This window comes from Haematobia irritans, chromosome 1, assembly GCF_050003625.1.
Source record: "Haematobia irritans isolate KBUSLIRL chromosome 1, ASM5000362v1, whole genome shotgun sequence".
NCBI lineage: Eukaryota > Metazoa > Arthropoda > Insecta > Diptera > Muscidae > Haematobia > Haematobia irritans.
Window position 1 is genome coordinate 271,326,906 of NC_134397.1, and position 18,570 is coordinate 271,345,475.

Genomic DNA, 18,570 nt, shown 5'->3' on the forward strand with positions numbered 1-18,570 from the left:
CTTGTATATTTATATAATGTCGGGACTTCAAAATTTTATTAACAAAATCCCTTTTGCGAACTCAAAAACTTTCACATAGGTTGATTTTCTTTTCTTCTGTAAAATTTACAACTTCAATGTGTTTCGTATATCCCAAACCAAAGAAAACAAGTCAACATCAAAAAATACTACTTGTATTGTTGTATTTATTGCTATAATAAATAAGAAAAAATATGTTGAGAATATCTTTGTCTATTTGAAAATATAAATATTTGTTCCTTAATGTGTTTAAGACAAAAAAATTATAAATTGATTGCCTTCGATGTTGTGAAAAAGCTTTTTATATTATACATATATCATAGTATTGCTCTAAGAGAACTAAGAAAAAAAAAATATGTTTTATTTTATGTATTTGGTTCATAACATGTTATTGTTATAATTTGTATTTTATTTCATATACATACATATTACTGTTACTAAATATTAATATACAATTCTCTATAAAAATATTACCTATTACAGTGATAAACTTTATACATGTTCAGTTTATAATGTTAATGTACATTTATAAAGAATAATTGTTTTATTGAACGAGGGCGGTATGATAATTAAGTGTACTATATATATATAGATTATAATAATGATAATATGCCTGATCAATATTGTTAAATATTTTTGATACTTTTAACAATTTTTTTATAGATATTCCATGAAATATGTAAGTGGAATTGCCAATTAATATGCTTCTCATATTAATAATCAACATATCGGCCTCGTACGAATTACTCATGTACATAAATGTGGATGTTATTATATTGAAAGTTTGTATTCATCTATACGGATTACGAAAAATGGTGTAGAGTAAGTGCAGCAAATGTGGTACAGGCTGGTAATGTGATATAGTAGCTGTTTTCTCTACGAATAACTAAATCATGCTGAATAGATTGCGGCTTTCAGAGAATGAAGCAATCAAAGATCAGTTTGATTTTTGCATCTTGTGCCAGTCCCATTGACCTATGTTAGAATGTTTTTTTTTGTGGTTCTTAATTATTTCGTTTTGTGTGAACGTATATTTTCAATTCATTAATTTGGGGATGTAAATAACTAACGAGTACTAAATAAGCATAAAATTGCAATTGCGATATATATCGTGCATTTATGTTTTTTACAACAAATATTTACATTATGGTGTACCATATTACCTGCACATTTTATGCATTCGTGATTAATGAGTTTTTTTTAATAAATTCGCAAATATATCTGAAATTATGGGTTTCTTATTTTTCGCCCTTAGTTGCGTGGATGGCTAACACTAGTAAACTGAATGTGGTAAAATCTTATCCTCGGCGGACAAAAACAAAAAATTTGCCTATCGAAAAATAAATGGGTATACCACATTTGCTGCACTTACCATATATCGCTTTATGCTACGAGGGTTAAATGTTTGAAGAATGTCCATTAAAATAACCTTTTGGAACCTTCGATTCGTTTTTACATCGCTCCAAATATCTGATATTTTTCTCATATCTACGTCAGATATTTATGTAGAACTATAATATGCGATTATATTCAAAAAGTGCAACTCTCATGTCTACTGATTTTTTTAATCAAACAAAATACAAATTTGTTCCTCAAAATTTACTGTATCAAATGCTCACTTAGTAAGATAAATAAAAAATAACCGTTTTAAAGCAAAATAATTGTTTTAAATTTGTCATAAATTAGTTACATAAATAAATAATAATTACTTTTTATTTTATTCGGTCTTGGGTATTTTACCAATACAGAAGAAAATGTAAAAATTTATTAAACACACACTTTCATTTTTATTACATCAAACATTAAAAATGCACATGAGTTCTTTCAAAATAAAACATTAAGTCCCATGTAAAAAATGATGAAATAAATGTTTAAACTGATTGTACTTTGGAAATGAGTACAACTCTTTTGTATTGAATATGGGCATAAATGTACAAAACTATTTTAGATCCAAGGACACGACTTAATCAATAAATACTTAAATACATACCACTCACACACACATGCACGCACACACATACTCAACGACATAAATACAAAGCTATAAATTAGGATAGTGCTACAGTAAGTTAAGGCTACAGCAACAGCAGAAAAGAAATCTAAGCTCAAAGCTTTTCAAAATATGCCATTTTTTAATTTTGAACTATCATTATTTATATTGCAAGTGTACATAATTTTTGTTGCCAAAGAAATTCGACAAAACATCCTGATTCCGTTTGATATCAAACGCATTGTAGTTCACTTCAGTTAGCATGATTATCAGTGCATATTTCCCAGGAAACAACCAATCCATGGTGATGATGATGATGATGATGATGATGTGCACCCATTTGGATATGTTTGCCCTTCCCAAAAACAATTTGACAAAAGGTTGTTTGTATTCGCAGCACTCAATCCAACGGCGACTATTGAACATGTGAACCTTCTCTCTAGCTTTATTTCAATCTATCTGTCCTGTGACCCACACACAACCCACTTAGAACTGATGATATTAGCAATCTGCTATTAACAATCTTATCTGTCATCATCTTGAGAAACATACACCTTTACAAAACCATGCATCGAAACTAATATCAAATCATTTTATCCTGTTCAGAAAAATACGATAAGAAAAAACAAAAAATAAAATCAAAACATCTATAATAAAAACAACCACAAATGAAGAAAACTTTTAACCAACCAATCAACCCACCAATCAATCAACCCACTTTGAAACCTTTACAAAAAATCATAATCATACAAAACTTTGTATATTTAACTTTCAGTCTCCAGATACTCAGGCCTGGCAAAATGATTATCTTCAAGGTACAGGGTGTGAGATGTACACCGAAACCCTATCACCTTCATTTACCGGCATGACATTCCCACAAGCCAGCGAGTAAGACCCTAGAGATGATTTGTTCATACAGTATCTTTATTCTCTATATACCGTATACCTTGCATACTCTGAAACTACTATTGTACTACCAATTACTTTTACTAATTATATATGCATACATACATACATACATAAATATACCAAAACATACATACATATCATAAATAATTATGTTCTCCAAAGGCAACAACATTAATTTCCACATTAACAATTGTTCGATTTTATTTGACAATTTGTATAGTGTCTGCGGAGGGATTTCAATTTTTTTTTAATTATTAGCTTCAACCGTATTCTAAGCATTAGTGAGAGGTTATGCCCTTCGGTTACATGTATAGGTCGATAGACACGTTGCATTGACATGACAGGGTGATTCATAGTAAGCGGAGTTTGCTTTGAATACCCATGTTATTATTGTTATATTAATGTACACTTATAAGATGCTTCACACACAAGCAAACCAGCCAATAAGAGCAACAGAATTTGACAGAAGGAATTACAACGCACCATAGACCCTATATTATATAGATGGTTGATCTTTCGTTTTTCTTTTTGTAGTTTCCCAATTTTATACAAAATTAGAACCTTTATGATTCACCAGTGGATTTATAAATAAATTAATATATTAAAAGTTCATATTTGAATAATATATTTGTGACCAAAACTGCGAAAATACGAAATTTAATTTTGTGCACCATTTCTCTTTACGAGTACTTTGCTTTTGGCAAATGCTGGAAAATTAATGTTTAGGACTGGCTCTTTACGAAAAAAGCAAAACGAAATGTCAGAAATTAATTTTTGGAACTGACACATTTTTTTGCAGAGAGAAATCTATCTATATTATATTGTCTATGCGGCACACATAAAACAAGAAAAAATAGTTTTTGTTTTACTGATTCTACCTTATGAATGTACCCCGGAGCAAATCAAATGACAATTTCTATGTTAACTTGAGTACCTATATGTTGTTTGAGCTCTACCTTGTTTTAAGTCCGTACTGCATTTTCTGAATCAAATTGCATGCAATTTTTGGAATCTTTTCCATCGGACTATAATGTGTTTATTCACCTGTGTTGCAAGGAACATATTTTGTAAATTTTGTGTAAAAGGCGATTTTTTTAAGAGTTATGCAAGTCGAAAATGTATGTAGGAATACTCCTCTCCGATTGGGCATTAGTAACTTGTCTACTCCGCTACGTTGTTTGAGAGTTCCAAAGATTAAGAACAAACGAAGGTAATAAGTGCACGCTTACATACGGGAGCCACCGTGGTGCAATGGTTAGCATGCCCGCCTTGCATACACAAGGTCGTGGGTTCGATTCCTGCTACGACCGAACACCAAGAAATTTTTCAGCGGTGGATTATCCCACCTCAGTAATGCTGGTGACATTTATGAGGGTTTCAAAGCTTCTCTAAGTGGTTTCACTGGAATGTGGAACGCCGTTCGGACTCGGCTATAAAAAGGAGGTCCCTTGTCATTGAGCTTAACATGGAATCGGGCAGCACTCAGTGATAAGAGAGAAGTTCACCACTGTGGTATCACAATGGACTGAATAGTCTAAGTGAGCCTGATACATCGGGTTGCCACATAACCTAACCTAACCTACATTCTCTTTTCCTTTTCACAATTTCCAAATGTATATAAAACTAGAACATTTATGATGCACCAGATGTCTTATAGTTAAATTAAACATTTTTAAGTTGGTATTTGCACCAATATTTGACCATAACCACGAAAATACGAAATTTAATATTGAGCGGATTTTATCTTTTCGAACAACATCGAAACAAATACCGGAAAAGTTATGTTTGAAACTGACTCTACGAAAAAATTAGAACTAAATGTCAGAAAATTCATATTTTTTGAACTGTCAGATCTTTTACTCTTAATTAATATGAGAGAGCTTGCTGGTGCCATGGCAGACGAAATGTCAGAAAATTCATATTTTTTTTAATTCAAAAAAAGTAAACCCTCTATTAATAAATGAACTAAAACTGGGGAAAAAATTATACACAAATGAAGCATAAAGATTTACTAAATTCGCATCTTCTTAAAATTTTCGAATTTCTTAAAATTTTTTAATGTTACCAATAATGCGCCCATCTTGAACTTCGTATGGCCCTATAGACATTTTTGTAAGTTTTAACTCCATTTTTTTCCTTCAAACTATGCATTTTTTTAACAAGTAAAATAGGTTATTTATGCTTAAAAAATGTTCTTGAATTTGTTGAAAAATATGTACTTCTTTTTGTGAAATCATCGTTTACTATACCGTTTAGTTAAAATTTTTCTAAAATTAAACAAATTTTTCTAAAATGAAGCAATATTTTCCTTCCTCGTGGGTTCACTGTTTTTTCAGTGTAATTTAGTCCATAACAAGTCAAGTGCCATCTAAAAATTTAAATTTATTGGCGAGACTATGTTGCACCTAAATAAACACTCTGCAAATTATTAAAACATTAATAAGTTAATGGTTTTTCATGACTTATAACTCATTTTACCGAAGACCATCACACAATATTACCTTTTGCGGATACTATACAAATTGTCATTAGTTAATTAATATTATTTCGTAACTTACTTCAATTAGTGTAAATATGTTTATAATGGAAAATATATTTACTTAGCTATCATAACAATGTTCCAAAACATTTGCATCAAAAAACACCAAAATCTTTTTTATGAATGATATGTTAAGATTTTAACCTTTTTCCTTAGCAAAAAAAAACAAATACAAATGGAATGCATACTTAATTGTTTACCCACATAAACTGAACTATATTAAATCCCACAAATAGAACCTTTTGGCATAACTGAATGAAAATACAAATTTTTTTCTAGCGAATTTAAAACTTAACAACAACGCAACTTAACTACAACCAACCACTACCACTGAGTATTTCTAAAAGCATGTTTTCCAAGCTATAATTACAAAAATAAATAGAAATTTGTAGATAATAACCGAAACACTCGATAATACCACCTCCTATTCACTTTGACTAAACATGTTCACTCCTGTCTTTACTGGTTGTATATTTAGACCCTTGTCAATCTTTCCCGTTTTAAACTCACTACGTTTGCCTTGTAACAAAATAAACTCTCAAAATATATCTGTATGTTGAAAATGGTTGAATTTTATTTTTTTTTAAAGCTTTCAATAATTTCTTTCTTATTTTGTCAATACACATGTTTCTTTTACTTTTTCCATTTCTATTGTTTTTTTTTTTTATTTTGCACTGTATTTTGCTTCAGAGTAGTTGCATGTTTCTGCGTATAGATATGTATGTACATAATACACAATATATACAACTTATATACTGTTGATTTTCAATTATTATATAATATTAGATTTTGTTCTACAAACAAAAAATATATGTATATATACTGAATAAAATTTATTAATGAATTATTTTTACCTTTTTCCTATATATTTGTCTTTCAATAAATATAAAGGCTATGTTTCTCGAAATTAAAGTTGCTGCTGTTAGCCATAGAAATCAAGGGAAATGAAGATGGTGCCGATAGCAAAATCTCCATTAATCCAAGAGGTGCTAAGATTCAAGCCAATACTCAAGGATTTTTCATAGCACAAAGTGCTGATGAAGTCAAAAGGTAAAATGATTTATTCTTAATACTGACTTATATAATAGATATACAAAATTGGAACATATCCTGTTATATACACCCAAAGAAAAATTACTTTCCTCCGAAACGAAATTTTACACAAACGAAATTGCTATTTTTTTAAGTATTTTCTTTTACAGCAACAAAACACGAATTTGTGATAAGCGATTCAACTATTGTCTCTGATATTTTATATTTGCTTTGAATTAAAATTTTTTAGCATCAAAAGAAAACTTTGCTTGTCTAAAATTTCGCTCATCTGAAAATAAATCTTTTCTTTCTGTGTACCATTTCTAAATGTAGTACAGTAAATAATCAGATTCAAATTTAGTTCACAGTATTATTTTTATCGTGTTCGAGTGGATACTTCTCTTTATGCAGGTTGGTTTTTATACCAACGACAAACCGAAAAACTACTTAGACCAAAGCAATTGTGTTATGTCCCTCAACAATACCGTTTGTTTTAAAGTAATTACATACTATGAGTGGATGGTTTCGGTTACCATACATCTGATTTTAATGGGTAACACCAACAACATTGTTTGCCAATATCTCGTCCACGCTTACAATTTAACTCTTGGTACTGCTGCAGATAAATACTTCCCCATAGAACATGCCCTTGCGAAATAAACAATATGTCCATTTAATAATCTATAAGAAGCTGCACTGAAAAAAATAATGTCGTGAGACTAAAGATTTCATGTCCTTAAAATACGAATACCAATTTTGCTTAGCAAAGAAGACACATTTCTCTCATATCACATTTTTTCCTTGTCCAAAAGTCGATAAACTTGTCAATGAAGTCTTTTTATCCTTATAGTTTAGTGTTTCGACTTAAAATTGGGTATCATAAAATGAAAGAAAATTTTGTTTGACTAAGGCCAACTTGAATTTAATAATTCTTGAAAAATTCTTCAAAATTAATGAAATCGTCTTTAATATTTTTGACTTTTGGATCTTGACTACAAAGCAAACAAGCGTTTAGAATATTTTGAATATTTTATTTATTTTCCCAATATTTCGCGATTGTCATATTGAATCGCTTCTTCAGGGGATCTACAATAGATTTTAAGAAATTACATTTCATAAATATCACAGTATTAAAAAAATTATAAAATTTTTAAATAAATCTATAAATTATTTTCTTTTAGTCAATAATTGTCATAAGTCTAATAAATTAATGTTATTTTATAAATATCGGACGGATATATTTACATCACATTTTACAAGTATCAGGCGAACAGAAAATTAAACAGTAATACCACAAATGACTTACATGCACAATATAAACAACACAGAAAATAATTTATAGACTTATTTAAAAATTTTATAATTTTTTTTTAATACTGTGATATTTATGAAATGTAATTTCTTAAAATCTATTGTAGATCCCCTGAAGAAGCGATTCAATATGACAATCGCGAAATATTGGGAAAATAAATAAAATATTAAAAAAAAGACCTCGAGCTTGAAAAAATTATTAATTTATTATTAATAAAAGAATAATAAAAAATATTTTAAAAATATATGAATCTATTTTTATTTTATGGGAATTAAGCGCACATTGAGATTAAAACAAGTACAAATTAAAATTTATGAGTAATAAAAAATTAAATAATATTGAATACGGTTCGGGACTAAATCAAGAACAGATCATTCTTGAAACAAGCACATTATATTCAAGAATAAAAATATTGATCCAAGCCCTTATTCCGCTTAAAAAACGACTCATGTTAAGTTTAAATGCGGATTGAATCAAGTACAGATTAGGATTAAATAGGGCTTCACTAGGCTTGAATCGAGCACTTCCTGTACTCAAAGGAAGCACAAACAAAATTCTAAAATTAAGAAATCTGTACAGAATATTTTCGGGATTAAATTAAGAATTTTCTTCTTGGATTTAGAAAATCCGTACTTACCGTACTTTTGACAACGCTACGGCTTGAATCAAGTAAACTTTTCTCTATTATTTTTTAGGTGTATTTAATACATGTACCAAGTGTAGTTTTACTGAAGTGCATTTTCCCAATACAGATGCTTTGAAAAGTCACTCAAAACCGTTGAAGAAGTATTTTTGGAACCGATACAGTTCTATGGTTGACTTTGTCAAAATTTAAACTTTTTACTGGTTTCATTTGAGATCTTGAAATTCTCAATTAAATAAGTGCCAACAAATCCCAAATACTATCATATGACTTAAAACTAATATAAATAATATTAGTAAAATTAATAATAAAAAAATGTTTGTACCATTTCAGAGCTTGGTTCTATTGCAAGGCTTGCCATGAAGATATCAAAGATGAAACATTGATTAAGAAATGCAAATGTAAAAACTGTAAGTATATATGTTCTTATAAAAGACGACTAGACCAGTACCGAGACATTATTTTACGAACGATTTAAAAGTTTTGGTTTATATTAGTTGTTTTCGATTAAAAAATTTTGTGTTAAAATTTTGTTATTTTTGTTTAAATCATATTATCGAAGTTACAAACTAAATTTTTAAGCTAAGAACATGAAAACTAATGACAAACCAAACTAAAGTACTGAATATGACAATAATTTTTTACTACAAAAAATATATATGAAAATATTCCCATCTATATAAATATAAATTCATTTATATATTAAAACATATATATAAAATATAATTTAAGGTTATCTATGTTAAGGTATACAAATGATAATATTTTATAACTTTTTTTCACAAATTTTTATATTGTCTTATTATATACTACTACTTCTACTACCACTACTCGTAACATGTTGGCGTGGCCTTACCTTCTAACATCAAATCAATCGATCAATCAAACAAAAATATCACAACTTCTTCGTACGTTAAATCGCGTATGTCGTTATCTACTACTACTACCACTACTGTCCTACAACAAAATCAAACATACAATAATGATATTATTGCAAAAAAAAAACACAATTCACAACACCTAATTATGCCATCTAATCGATTTTTATTCCTTTGAAAAACAAAAAAAAAAATACAAAAACGAATTTCCAACTCCCAAATAAAATCTTTACCAAACAGTGGCAGTACAGCCCAGGAACAAGTTTGATGATTTAGGTAAATCGCTCTTTAGCAATAAACTCTGCAAAATAAGCTCAAATTTTAAAAACTGTTTTGTTTGAAATGACTAACCTCCTTTTTAAAAACAATACAATGTTTAGTTTTATAACCTCTATTTTACCAAATATAAAAAAATAAACCCCACTACCACCATCACCAAAGAACCCCCTATTATGACTAGAGAAAAAAAAATACAGTTAATGGATAAACCATAAATAAAATAATCAATTTCTGTTATTACTACTACTACTACTACTAATGCACTCCAGTGCTTTTATTCATGTATAATTTTGGTTGTGTGTATGTGGTTTAAAATCCTTTCCTTTTATTACAGATTTTGTTATCTATGATTTTTTTCATATTGCTTTCGGTTTTGATCCTTCTTGTTCTTCTATTCTTATGTGTTTCCTTGTAAAACTCACCTTTTTCAAAATGTTTTCTTTAAATTCGTTACTTAGTGACATATATTGTGGTGACTTGTTCTATTAAAAATGTATGTTTTTGTTCATTTATACGTGACTTTTAAATGTTTGGATTAATGCCAAACTATTTGAAGATCTGTAAATATTTTTTTATTTTGCAATGAGCAATTTTTAATTTTTCCTTTTCTATTAAGTTGTTATATATCTTCTTTAAATTTTATGTCCAATGTATGGAAAATCTGAATAGAGAAGGGATTTATATATGTATATGGTTATACTAAATCAACATGAGTTGATTTTTAATAAACTATTTTGAATGGTAATAGTGTTTCCACTATTAATTATTTGCCTTAATAGTACCATTTGAGTTCAACTTGAATATACTTAAAATATTGACATTGAAATCGTTGTTTATAAGTTTGACTTCAACATCTACCATTAGAAGTTTTGATTGTCCAATTAATGTTTTAGTTAAACATTCGATTTCAACTTCAAAGTCAACCTTAAGCTGATACTTGATCTACAATATGTGACAGGCAATTAAATCTACTATCATAAATCTATACAATTAAAAACAATTTCTTTGTCCTCACCATTTCTCTACCAATTGGGAGGTATCAAAGATGATTTCGAATATTCTTTCGCTTTCAAAATAGATTTAGTCTGTTTAACAATTCAATTATATTTCCGTAAAAATTAAAAAATTAAAGTTCGGATAATATGCGATGTACTATTACTCTTCTATTGAAAGATTTGTAATAGTAATATATTATTAATGAAACTCTATTTGAGCCACCGTGGTGCAATGGTTAGCATACCCGCCTTGCATACACAAGGTCGTGGGTTCGATTCCTGCTTCGACCGAACACCAAAAAGTTTTTCAGCGGTGGATTATCGCACCTCAGTAATGCTGGTGACATTTCTGAGGGTTTCAAAGCTTCTCAAAGTGTTTTCACTGCAATGTGGAACGCCGTTCGGACTCGGCTATAAAAGAAGGTCGCTTGTCATTGAGCTTAACATGGAATCGGGCAGCACTCAGTGATAAGAGAAAAGTTCACCAATGTGGTATCACAATGGACTGAATAGTCTAAGCGAGCCTGGTACATCGGGCTTCCACCTAACCTAACCTAACTCTATTTCATGTTTCCATACATATTTAATGATTCACCACAATTTCGGGTATATTAGGTTCATTTGTTTATATTATTTCTGCAAATTGTAATGAAGCCTGTAAATTTATGTAAATTATACTTTCCCTTCTTAACTATTATTGTACAATTATTTTTAAAGAAATGGAAATAATTCGCTATAACATTTTTTGCTTTCAACATCAAAATTTAATTACACTAATTTTTGTCTTCAAAAATTTTCCGAAAAGAGTTTTTTCTACACGCTGTAATTTGAAATTTTTTTTGTTTTTTCTCAAAATTAGCAAAAATCAACAATTAAAAAATGGGAAGAATTAGAGAAACATTTTTTTATTTAATGCACCGAATTAAAGTGAAAATAAAACATAAATCAAATTGGATATATATTTTTTTTACTTTTTCTAATATAAATAAACCCGACTCTTTATATTTATGCGTACGTACTTATTCTATTTTACTCACACACTCTCTGTTTTCCTCTCAGTCAATGTCTTTGGAAATTGAATTGTTTCTTTGAAGAGCGGTGTATTTAAAGAGTGCATGGAATCAAGTTGACTGGCACCAAATTAAATATACTCCCAAATATCAAATCTATATACCATACCAACAACTAACATTTATATATCAAAACATATATAAACGCCCATATTCATAAATATCCAAAAAAACACATATATTTTTTATTACTATATATATCAATGGATGTTTTTGAGATATTATCAATAATTACCATCAACTGATATAACTCAAGTACTTCTCCCGTAGAGATTTGTATTGAGATCGAAACTGCGTTACCCTGAGAATAGTTAAAGAGAATTTCTCTCATTTGAATGTATTGTAATTCATAAACACAACTCAAAGTTTTTTTGTAGACGTTGATTATTCGATTCGAAAATAAGCATTTACATTGTTAAGAAAACTGAAATGGCAATTGGTCGTTATGTCAATCATATCCTCCGGAAATCCTTTAATGTTTATGTATAAAACGTTTTGATATTTTGTAGTCATTTAAGAGATACATTTATATAGACTTGAGTTGAGTTATATATTTAAGATTCAATCGTTCAATTGTAGTTAAGACTGTTCTTGAGAAGGTTTTCGACGTTCCCATCATATGTCAAAATCAGTTACCTTTCTATCTATTCCTCGCCACATGAACCCACTCCAAAAACATCCCAATAAAATTTCACTTAAACCATGAATTTCAGCACATTACTAATATAAGATGTATATAATAAATATTATAAATATTGTAAATATTTTCCTTACTAAAACATTTGCAAACAATTCAGTGTCACAGCCACCACTACAGAGACGCCAACGTTACCTGAATTGAAGATTTTGTACATAAAACATTTAATTTTAATTAAAACACTTCGAATTTAATCCCGTAGTAATAAAGGCGTTTAATTTAATAATTTCAATTTAGCGTAGTTAGATGAAACAAAAACCACCTCTAATCTATTAATCAAAACGAAATTTTTCTGGAACTGGAACAAAAGCAACATTTCTGCGCAATGTGTAAAGAATGTCATGATTATATCGTTGTATCACACGATAGCTTTACTAATAAGTTAAAATATTAAATAATTTAATAGTTAGTTATGTGCGATATGTATACAATGGCTATAATGACAATATTGATACAAATGTTAGAGTGTTTCAAAATTGAAACCGAAGTGCACTATTAAAAAATTAATTTAGAAATTATAACAGTTGAAAGGTATTCACATACATATAATAATTACGCGAAACCCCACAAATATTATAAAGAAAGAAGAATGTCGCTGGGGGGAAATGTCGTCCATCACGGTACATATTTCTTTCAATAAAGTTCATTATAAGGCTTGTTTTCTTTTTGTACTGAATAACCACGTAGCGAGGGACTAAAAGAAGAAACAATATTATTTTATCCGGAACATGTATCAAATTGTGCAAAACTAGCATTACTAGTTTAACATAAAATAAGTGTATCCTACATTTTGAATGTATAAATTAATCAAATATTTGAAAACTAGTATTTTTTGTTTGTTTGGCATCACTGTTTTTAAGGAATTTATAAACCTATTTACAAACCACAACTGAAATAAAGTGGCAAAGTCGAAAGGGCAAAATGAAAACAAACCAAATTACAACAACATGTATGTACAAACAATAACCAATGCCCCACAAACAAGCAACGAAGATGGTGCAACAACTCTTTGAGAACTCTGTGGATCAACTGTTAGATACCATCTCACCACTAGGAAGTAATAAATATTCAACACGAAACCTTATTACATCCTCTCTTAGCAGCACCTCTGCGTTAAATAAAGCTTTTAGAAGAGTATAGTGTGGAGAAAACTCTACTTGCCTCCACTTATGCTTCTCCAACTCCCTTACTTAATCTTATTGAAAAACAACAAAAAATCACCACTCTCTGCAATAGCTTATAGTCTTATGACAGAAATTGATAAGAGATTTTGTTATATTGAGAAAAGAATTTTTAGAGGTATCAAAAAAAAAAAAAAAAAAAAAGATGAATATTGCAACTACAAAACAAGATTTTACAGCAGGAGATTACAAAGTAGTGTGTGATAGTCCTTCATATAACAACGAAAATCTGGCGTCACTTTCGAAACGTTTTGTGGGCTGTTTTCTTCCGAACTATTGTTTGACCTTTTTTCCAGTATAAATGTAATCAATATATCAAGCCATTGTATATAAGCAATATAATATAGGATTACTTATGTATGTTTATCAGTGTATTTTCAGCAAAAATCGTTACTGACTTGTGACATATTTGTTCTAGCTTAAGTTATTAAATAACCTCCCACATAAAGAGAGACATTTATTTTAATATCACTATTTGAGTTCTAACAAAAATAAAAAAAACACAATCACTTAAATCAGATGAGCACCAGTTGAATTGTTAATGAATAATTTTACAGATGTGGGCATGATAATGATGCAGACTGGAATGGTGAATCAAGGCATAACCTCAGCCATTAATCAAATGGAGGGTACGGGTACATTTACTACACCATACATTCATACATACCTACTATTGCCTAACTTAATTGTTAATAGCAGCAATAAAATTAAAAATAAAAAGTTATTGCTAATTTCCTTTAAAATAAAAAAGTAAAATATTTGAATAATTTTTCCTCCCCAATTGTTCGTCCCCTGCTGCTGCCCTTTTTAAAAAATAAAAACGAAATTATGCGTTAAAATTCGAACTGAAATTGTACTAAAGTTTGCTAAATATACATGTATGCTGCTCATTGAAATTTATATTTTGCCGCCGCCTATAAGTAAAAAACAATACATTTATATATTTGTTTTGTTTTTTTTTTTGTTTGTTGTTAGTAACAAACGTGAGTTTTTCTATGACTAAAATAAAAAACAAATTGATAAACATAATATTAAGTAATATAATTAATTTAAATGTATTCTACTACCACCTACTAATCGCTTAGACGCTAAATCAGAAAAAGACTGGCAAATGTAACAGAATATGTCCTTTTGATCCTGCGGTAAATGACAACAAAAATGCTACAATAAATTAGAGTTGCTAATTATCTTCGTTGAGTGTTATATATAAAACTAATTTAGAGTGTAATACAGACAATTTGTGAATAAAAAGACAATTTTACGACGACGTCAACAGCCAACAAAACCATCTAACAAAATTTTTCAATTAGTATGGATAGTATTTTGGATTTTATTAATCACTCAAGCAATTTTTGTTAATATGGCATCGAAAGATAGACAGTACAAAAACATACCGCTTAGATTCCAATAAAATGTCCAGAACTTATTTCCCCTAGGAGCTTGCGCCCTTATTATTACCAATTGAAAGACATTACAAAAATATTTCGAGTATTTGTTATTTTTATTTTATTGATAACAAAAATGGATTAAGGAAAATACTCGAAATACTCGAAAATTAAAAAAAAAAACGTGATTAAATATCCTATAAGCCTATAATACAATTAGAAAATGCAATGTAACAACATTAACGGTCTGAAAATCCTGATGTTAATATTTAAAATTTCCAATATAATGTAAACAAATTCTATTTAGAGTGATTACTAAATGTTGTAAGGAATGTTTTCAAAAAATTGCGAATTTGATGAAAACTACTACTAGCCTACCAATAAGCCAAATTACAACATTTGAAATTCACATATATATAAAATCAATATTAAAAAAAAAAAAATGATTCATAAAGTATTTAAAACATAGAATCAGATATTAGTTTTTATTATTTATATTTTAAAGTTCGATACAAATTTCATTACATTTTGAGTTTTTCGAATCATTGGGTTATATTTTTGATTAATTTGACATATGTAAATTTCAACGAAATTTATTTCTATTTGAAAGAAAAAAAACAAACATCATTCTAATGAATTCTCATTTACCTATTCGCATCATTCCTATGTAACATTTGCTTTATTTAATGACCCCACCACCACCACCTACCTATCAATCAATCAATCAACTACTATTACTACTCGTACTACTACAAATCAACAACAGTGGCCACATTCAGGAAAGGCGTCCGAGCCGTACAAATGGTAGGACGTGCAAGTACGTATTATTTCCTACTACTACTAATAGAATTCATTAAATTGAACAAATATAAATAAGAAGATGGAGAAAATGTAGAAATTTTTCTGAACATTAAAACACTGTCATATAACAACACCTGTTCCTAAAACAAAACAATACACACCACGAACCAACAAGTTTCCCAAATTAAATTTGTTTCAAAATCGTTTCCCTTTCATAAATATATTTAATATACACAATGCCCTACCGTGAAACTATTTGACTTAACAGACATGTACATTTCCTGTAAATTTTGATCAAAAAGTATTAACAACTCCGTAAACTCCAAAACCCCCACCAACAATAAGTCAAATTATCGTCCTTCTTTGAAATCATGTCTTCTACACTATCAACAACACCTTTCTGTCAAATATTCCACACATACATACATGCATAAATCGTCTGTCAATTCGTTCTATTTTCCCAATATCTCTCTCTCTCCCTCTTTAATTCAAACTTTCTTTTAATGTGTATTGTTGTAGTCTTTACATTATTTCTCATATTCGTTCGTATACCCAGATTTTTTTTTAATAATCATGTTATGTGTTTCCGGTTATACGTACATACATATATATACGTTACTATTTGAACTTATTTTTTTTAACAAATCTCGTAATTACATACTACATATCTACATTATAAATATTTATCTGTACTTGTTAAATATATTCGTAAATTTTAATGTCCCTTAAGAAAATCTGTTTAATGTTCCATAAAATTTTTTTTTAAGTATAAATTCTAAGAAAATAAGGGTTAATGTGTTTTTTGTATTTTTTATCGTAACTTGTATGGTATTTTTTGTACATTTACACAAGAGATATTAGTGTTGGATTCCATTCCCTGTACATATTGTATATGCCTTTAGTGCTATACAAAGAAATCCTAAATGATTCTATGAGATGAAGTTTATGTGGGAACATATTAGCAATGCAAAAAAAAAACAAAAACACGGAATATTTCATTTAATCGTGTTAATCATAAAATGTGTTACCGACGAGATTTACTTTTGAATACCCTATTTTATTTTACCTATGTATGTATATATATGTACATATGTAGTTAACCACTATTACATATCATCCAGATTTTTAGATATCATACATACATGCTAAAATTTTTTCATTAAAATACTAAGTGTAAATATGTATTATCATACCTTTTCGCCAGCCGGAAAAGTTATGTTTTCCTGTCGAAAATATATCCATCGAGACATCTGATCACTGAAATATGTTTATTCATAATTTATGATAATTTTTTTTTTTGATAAAAGTTGAATTCAGCAAGCGTAACTTGGCGGAAAAAATCCGAAAAATTTATTTAAAAAGCGGCGAAACAATTAGGTATTATCCTCTTGCAAATCAAATTTAATTTCTTCAAAATGATTGAAATGGTCTTTAAATTTGTTGAATTGGAAAATGGAAATTTTCGCAAAAAATAATCAAATTTAACTGCAAACAAATAATTTTTTGCAATAAAACTAAGTTAAAAGTTGCGATAGTTTAATTGCGGACTCTTTTCTGTCTTTGTCTTTCAACACTTTATTTTAAAGACGTTTTTTACAACAATTTCGAAATTGAAGTTGTCGTTAAGACGTTTTTAAAGGTCTCTGATGTCACATGAAGAAACCATATGTATTAATTTATAATGCACTGCTCCACAGAATGGTTTAGGGTATAAATATCAAAGAAAAACAAATGAATTAAAATTTGTCTCCTAGTATCAAGAATTCAAAACTCAACATCGAAATTGAATTATGCACTGAAAAAACAGAGAACCCACCAAGAAAGACAATTTTAGTCAATTTTAGAAAAATTTGATTCATTTTAAAGAATTTTAACTAAACTGTATGAGAAACGCAGATGTCTCGCCGATTTCAAAAAAATAAGTAAATAATTTTCGACAAATTCAAGAAAATTTATTAGACAAAATTTTTATTTTTCACACTGAAAAAACAGCATACCCGGTTCCAAAGATTTTGTCTTTACTTTAAAAATTTTGGTATTGATTCCGAGCCAAAGAAGCGGAGAATACAAGTAAGGATACTTTTAAGACACAAATCTCTTTTAAATTTGGGTTTTGTGTACTTGCTTCTAGGAAGCAAATTTTAATTTTTCGCTTTTTCAGCTTTTTTTCTTCATATATAGCATATGAAGAAAAAAAGCCTTTAAAAATGAAATAACGACAATTTTATTTTCCAAATTAAGACTCGACTTCCAGTAGAAATTATTTTGTGTTTCAAGTAAACAAATTTAAAGACAATTTCATTAAATTTAAAGATTTTTTCTGAATTATTAAAGTCAAGTTGACCTTAGCCCAAACATTTTTTCTTTCATGTTATGATATCCATCTTTAAATCAAATCACTTAATTATAAGGACAATACGACTTCATTGAAAAGTTTATCGACTTTTGGTCAAGGAAAAAAAACTTTATACTAAATAAATGCGTCTTTTATGCTAAGCAAAATTTGCATTCGTATTTTAAAGACATGAGATCTTTGACCTCACGACAATATTTTTTCAGTGCACTTATTAAAGAAAATTTCCTAGTTTGAAGGAAAAAATTGGAGTTCAAAATTGAAAAATGTCTTTAGTGCCATACGAAGATCATGATGGTCGCATTATTGGTAAAATTTACAAATATTAAGGAATTCTGAACTCTTTTGTGGGAAACACGAATATAGTTCATCTTTATACTTCATTTGTGTATATTTATACCCTGCGCCACACTGTGGAACAGGGTATTATAAGTTAGTGCATATGTTTGTAACACCTAGAAGGAGACGAGGTAGACACATGGTCTCTT

General features: G+C 28.8%; 1 protein-coding gene across 48 annotated transcripts in view; it reads left to right on the top strand.

The window, feature by feature from the left end:
- The window catches only part of slo (calcium-activated potassium channel slo), a 165,564-nt gene that overhangs the window by 118,463 nt on the left and 28,531 nt on the right, over positions 1 to 18,570 (top strand). For 18 of the 48 annotated variants that reach the window (XM_075294203.1, XM_075294155.1, XM_075294082.1 and 15 more), the window contains 5 exons: positions 2,784 to 2,896; positions 6,348 to 6,506; positions 8,777 to 8,853; positions 9,562 to 9,597; positions 14,101 to 14,172. In XM_075294203.1, the coding sequence (XP_075150318.1) occupies positions 2,784 to 2,896; positions 6,348 to 6,506; positions 8,777 to 8,853; positions 9,562 to 9,597; positions 14,101 to 14,172 (457 nt within the window). Of the gene's footprint in view, positions 1 to 2,783; positions 2,897 to 6,347; positions 6,507 to 8,776; positions 8,854 to 9,561; positions 9,598 to 14,100; positions 14,173 to 15,694; positions 15,746 to 18,570 lie in introns of all 48 variants that reach the window. The other 30 variants (XM_075294315.1, XM_075294268.1, XM_075294280.1 and 27 more) reach the window with 8 other exon arrangements.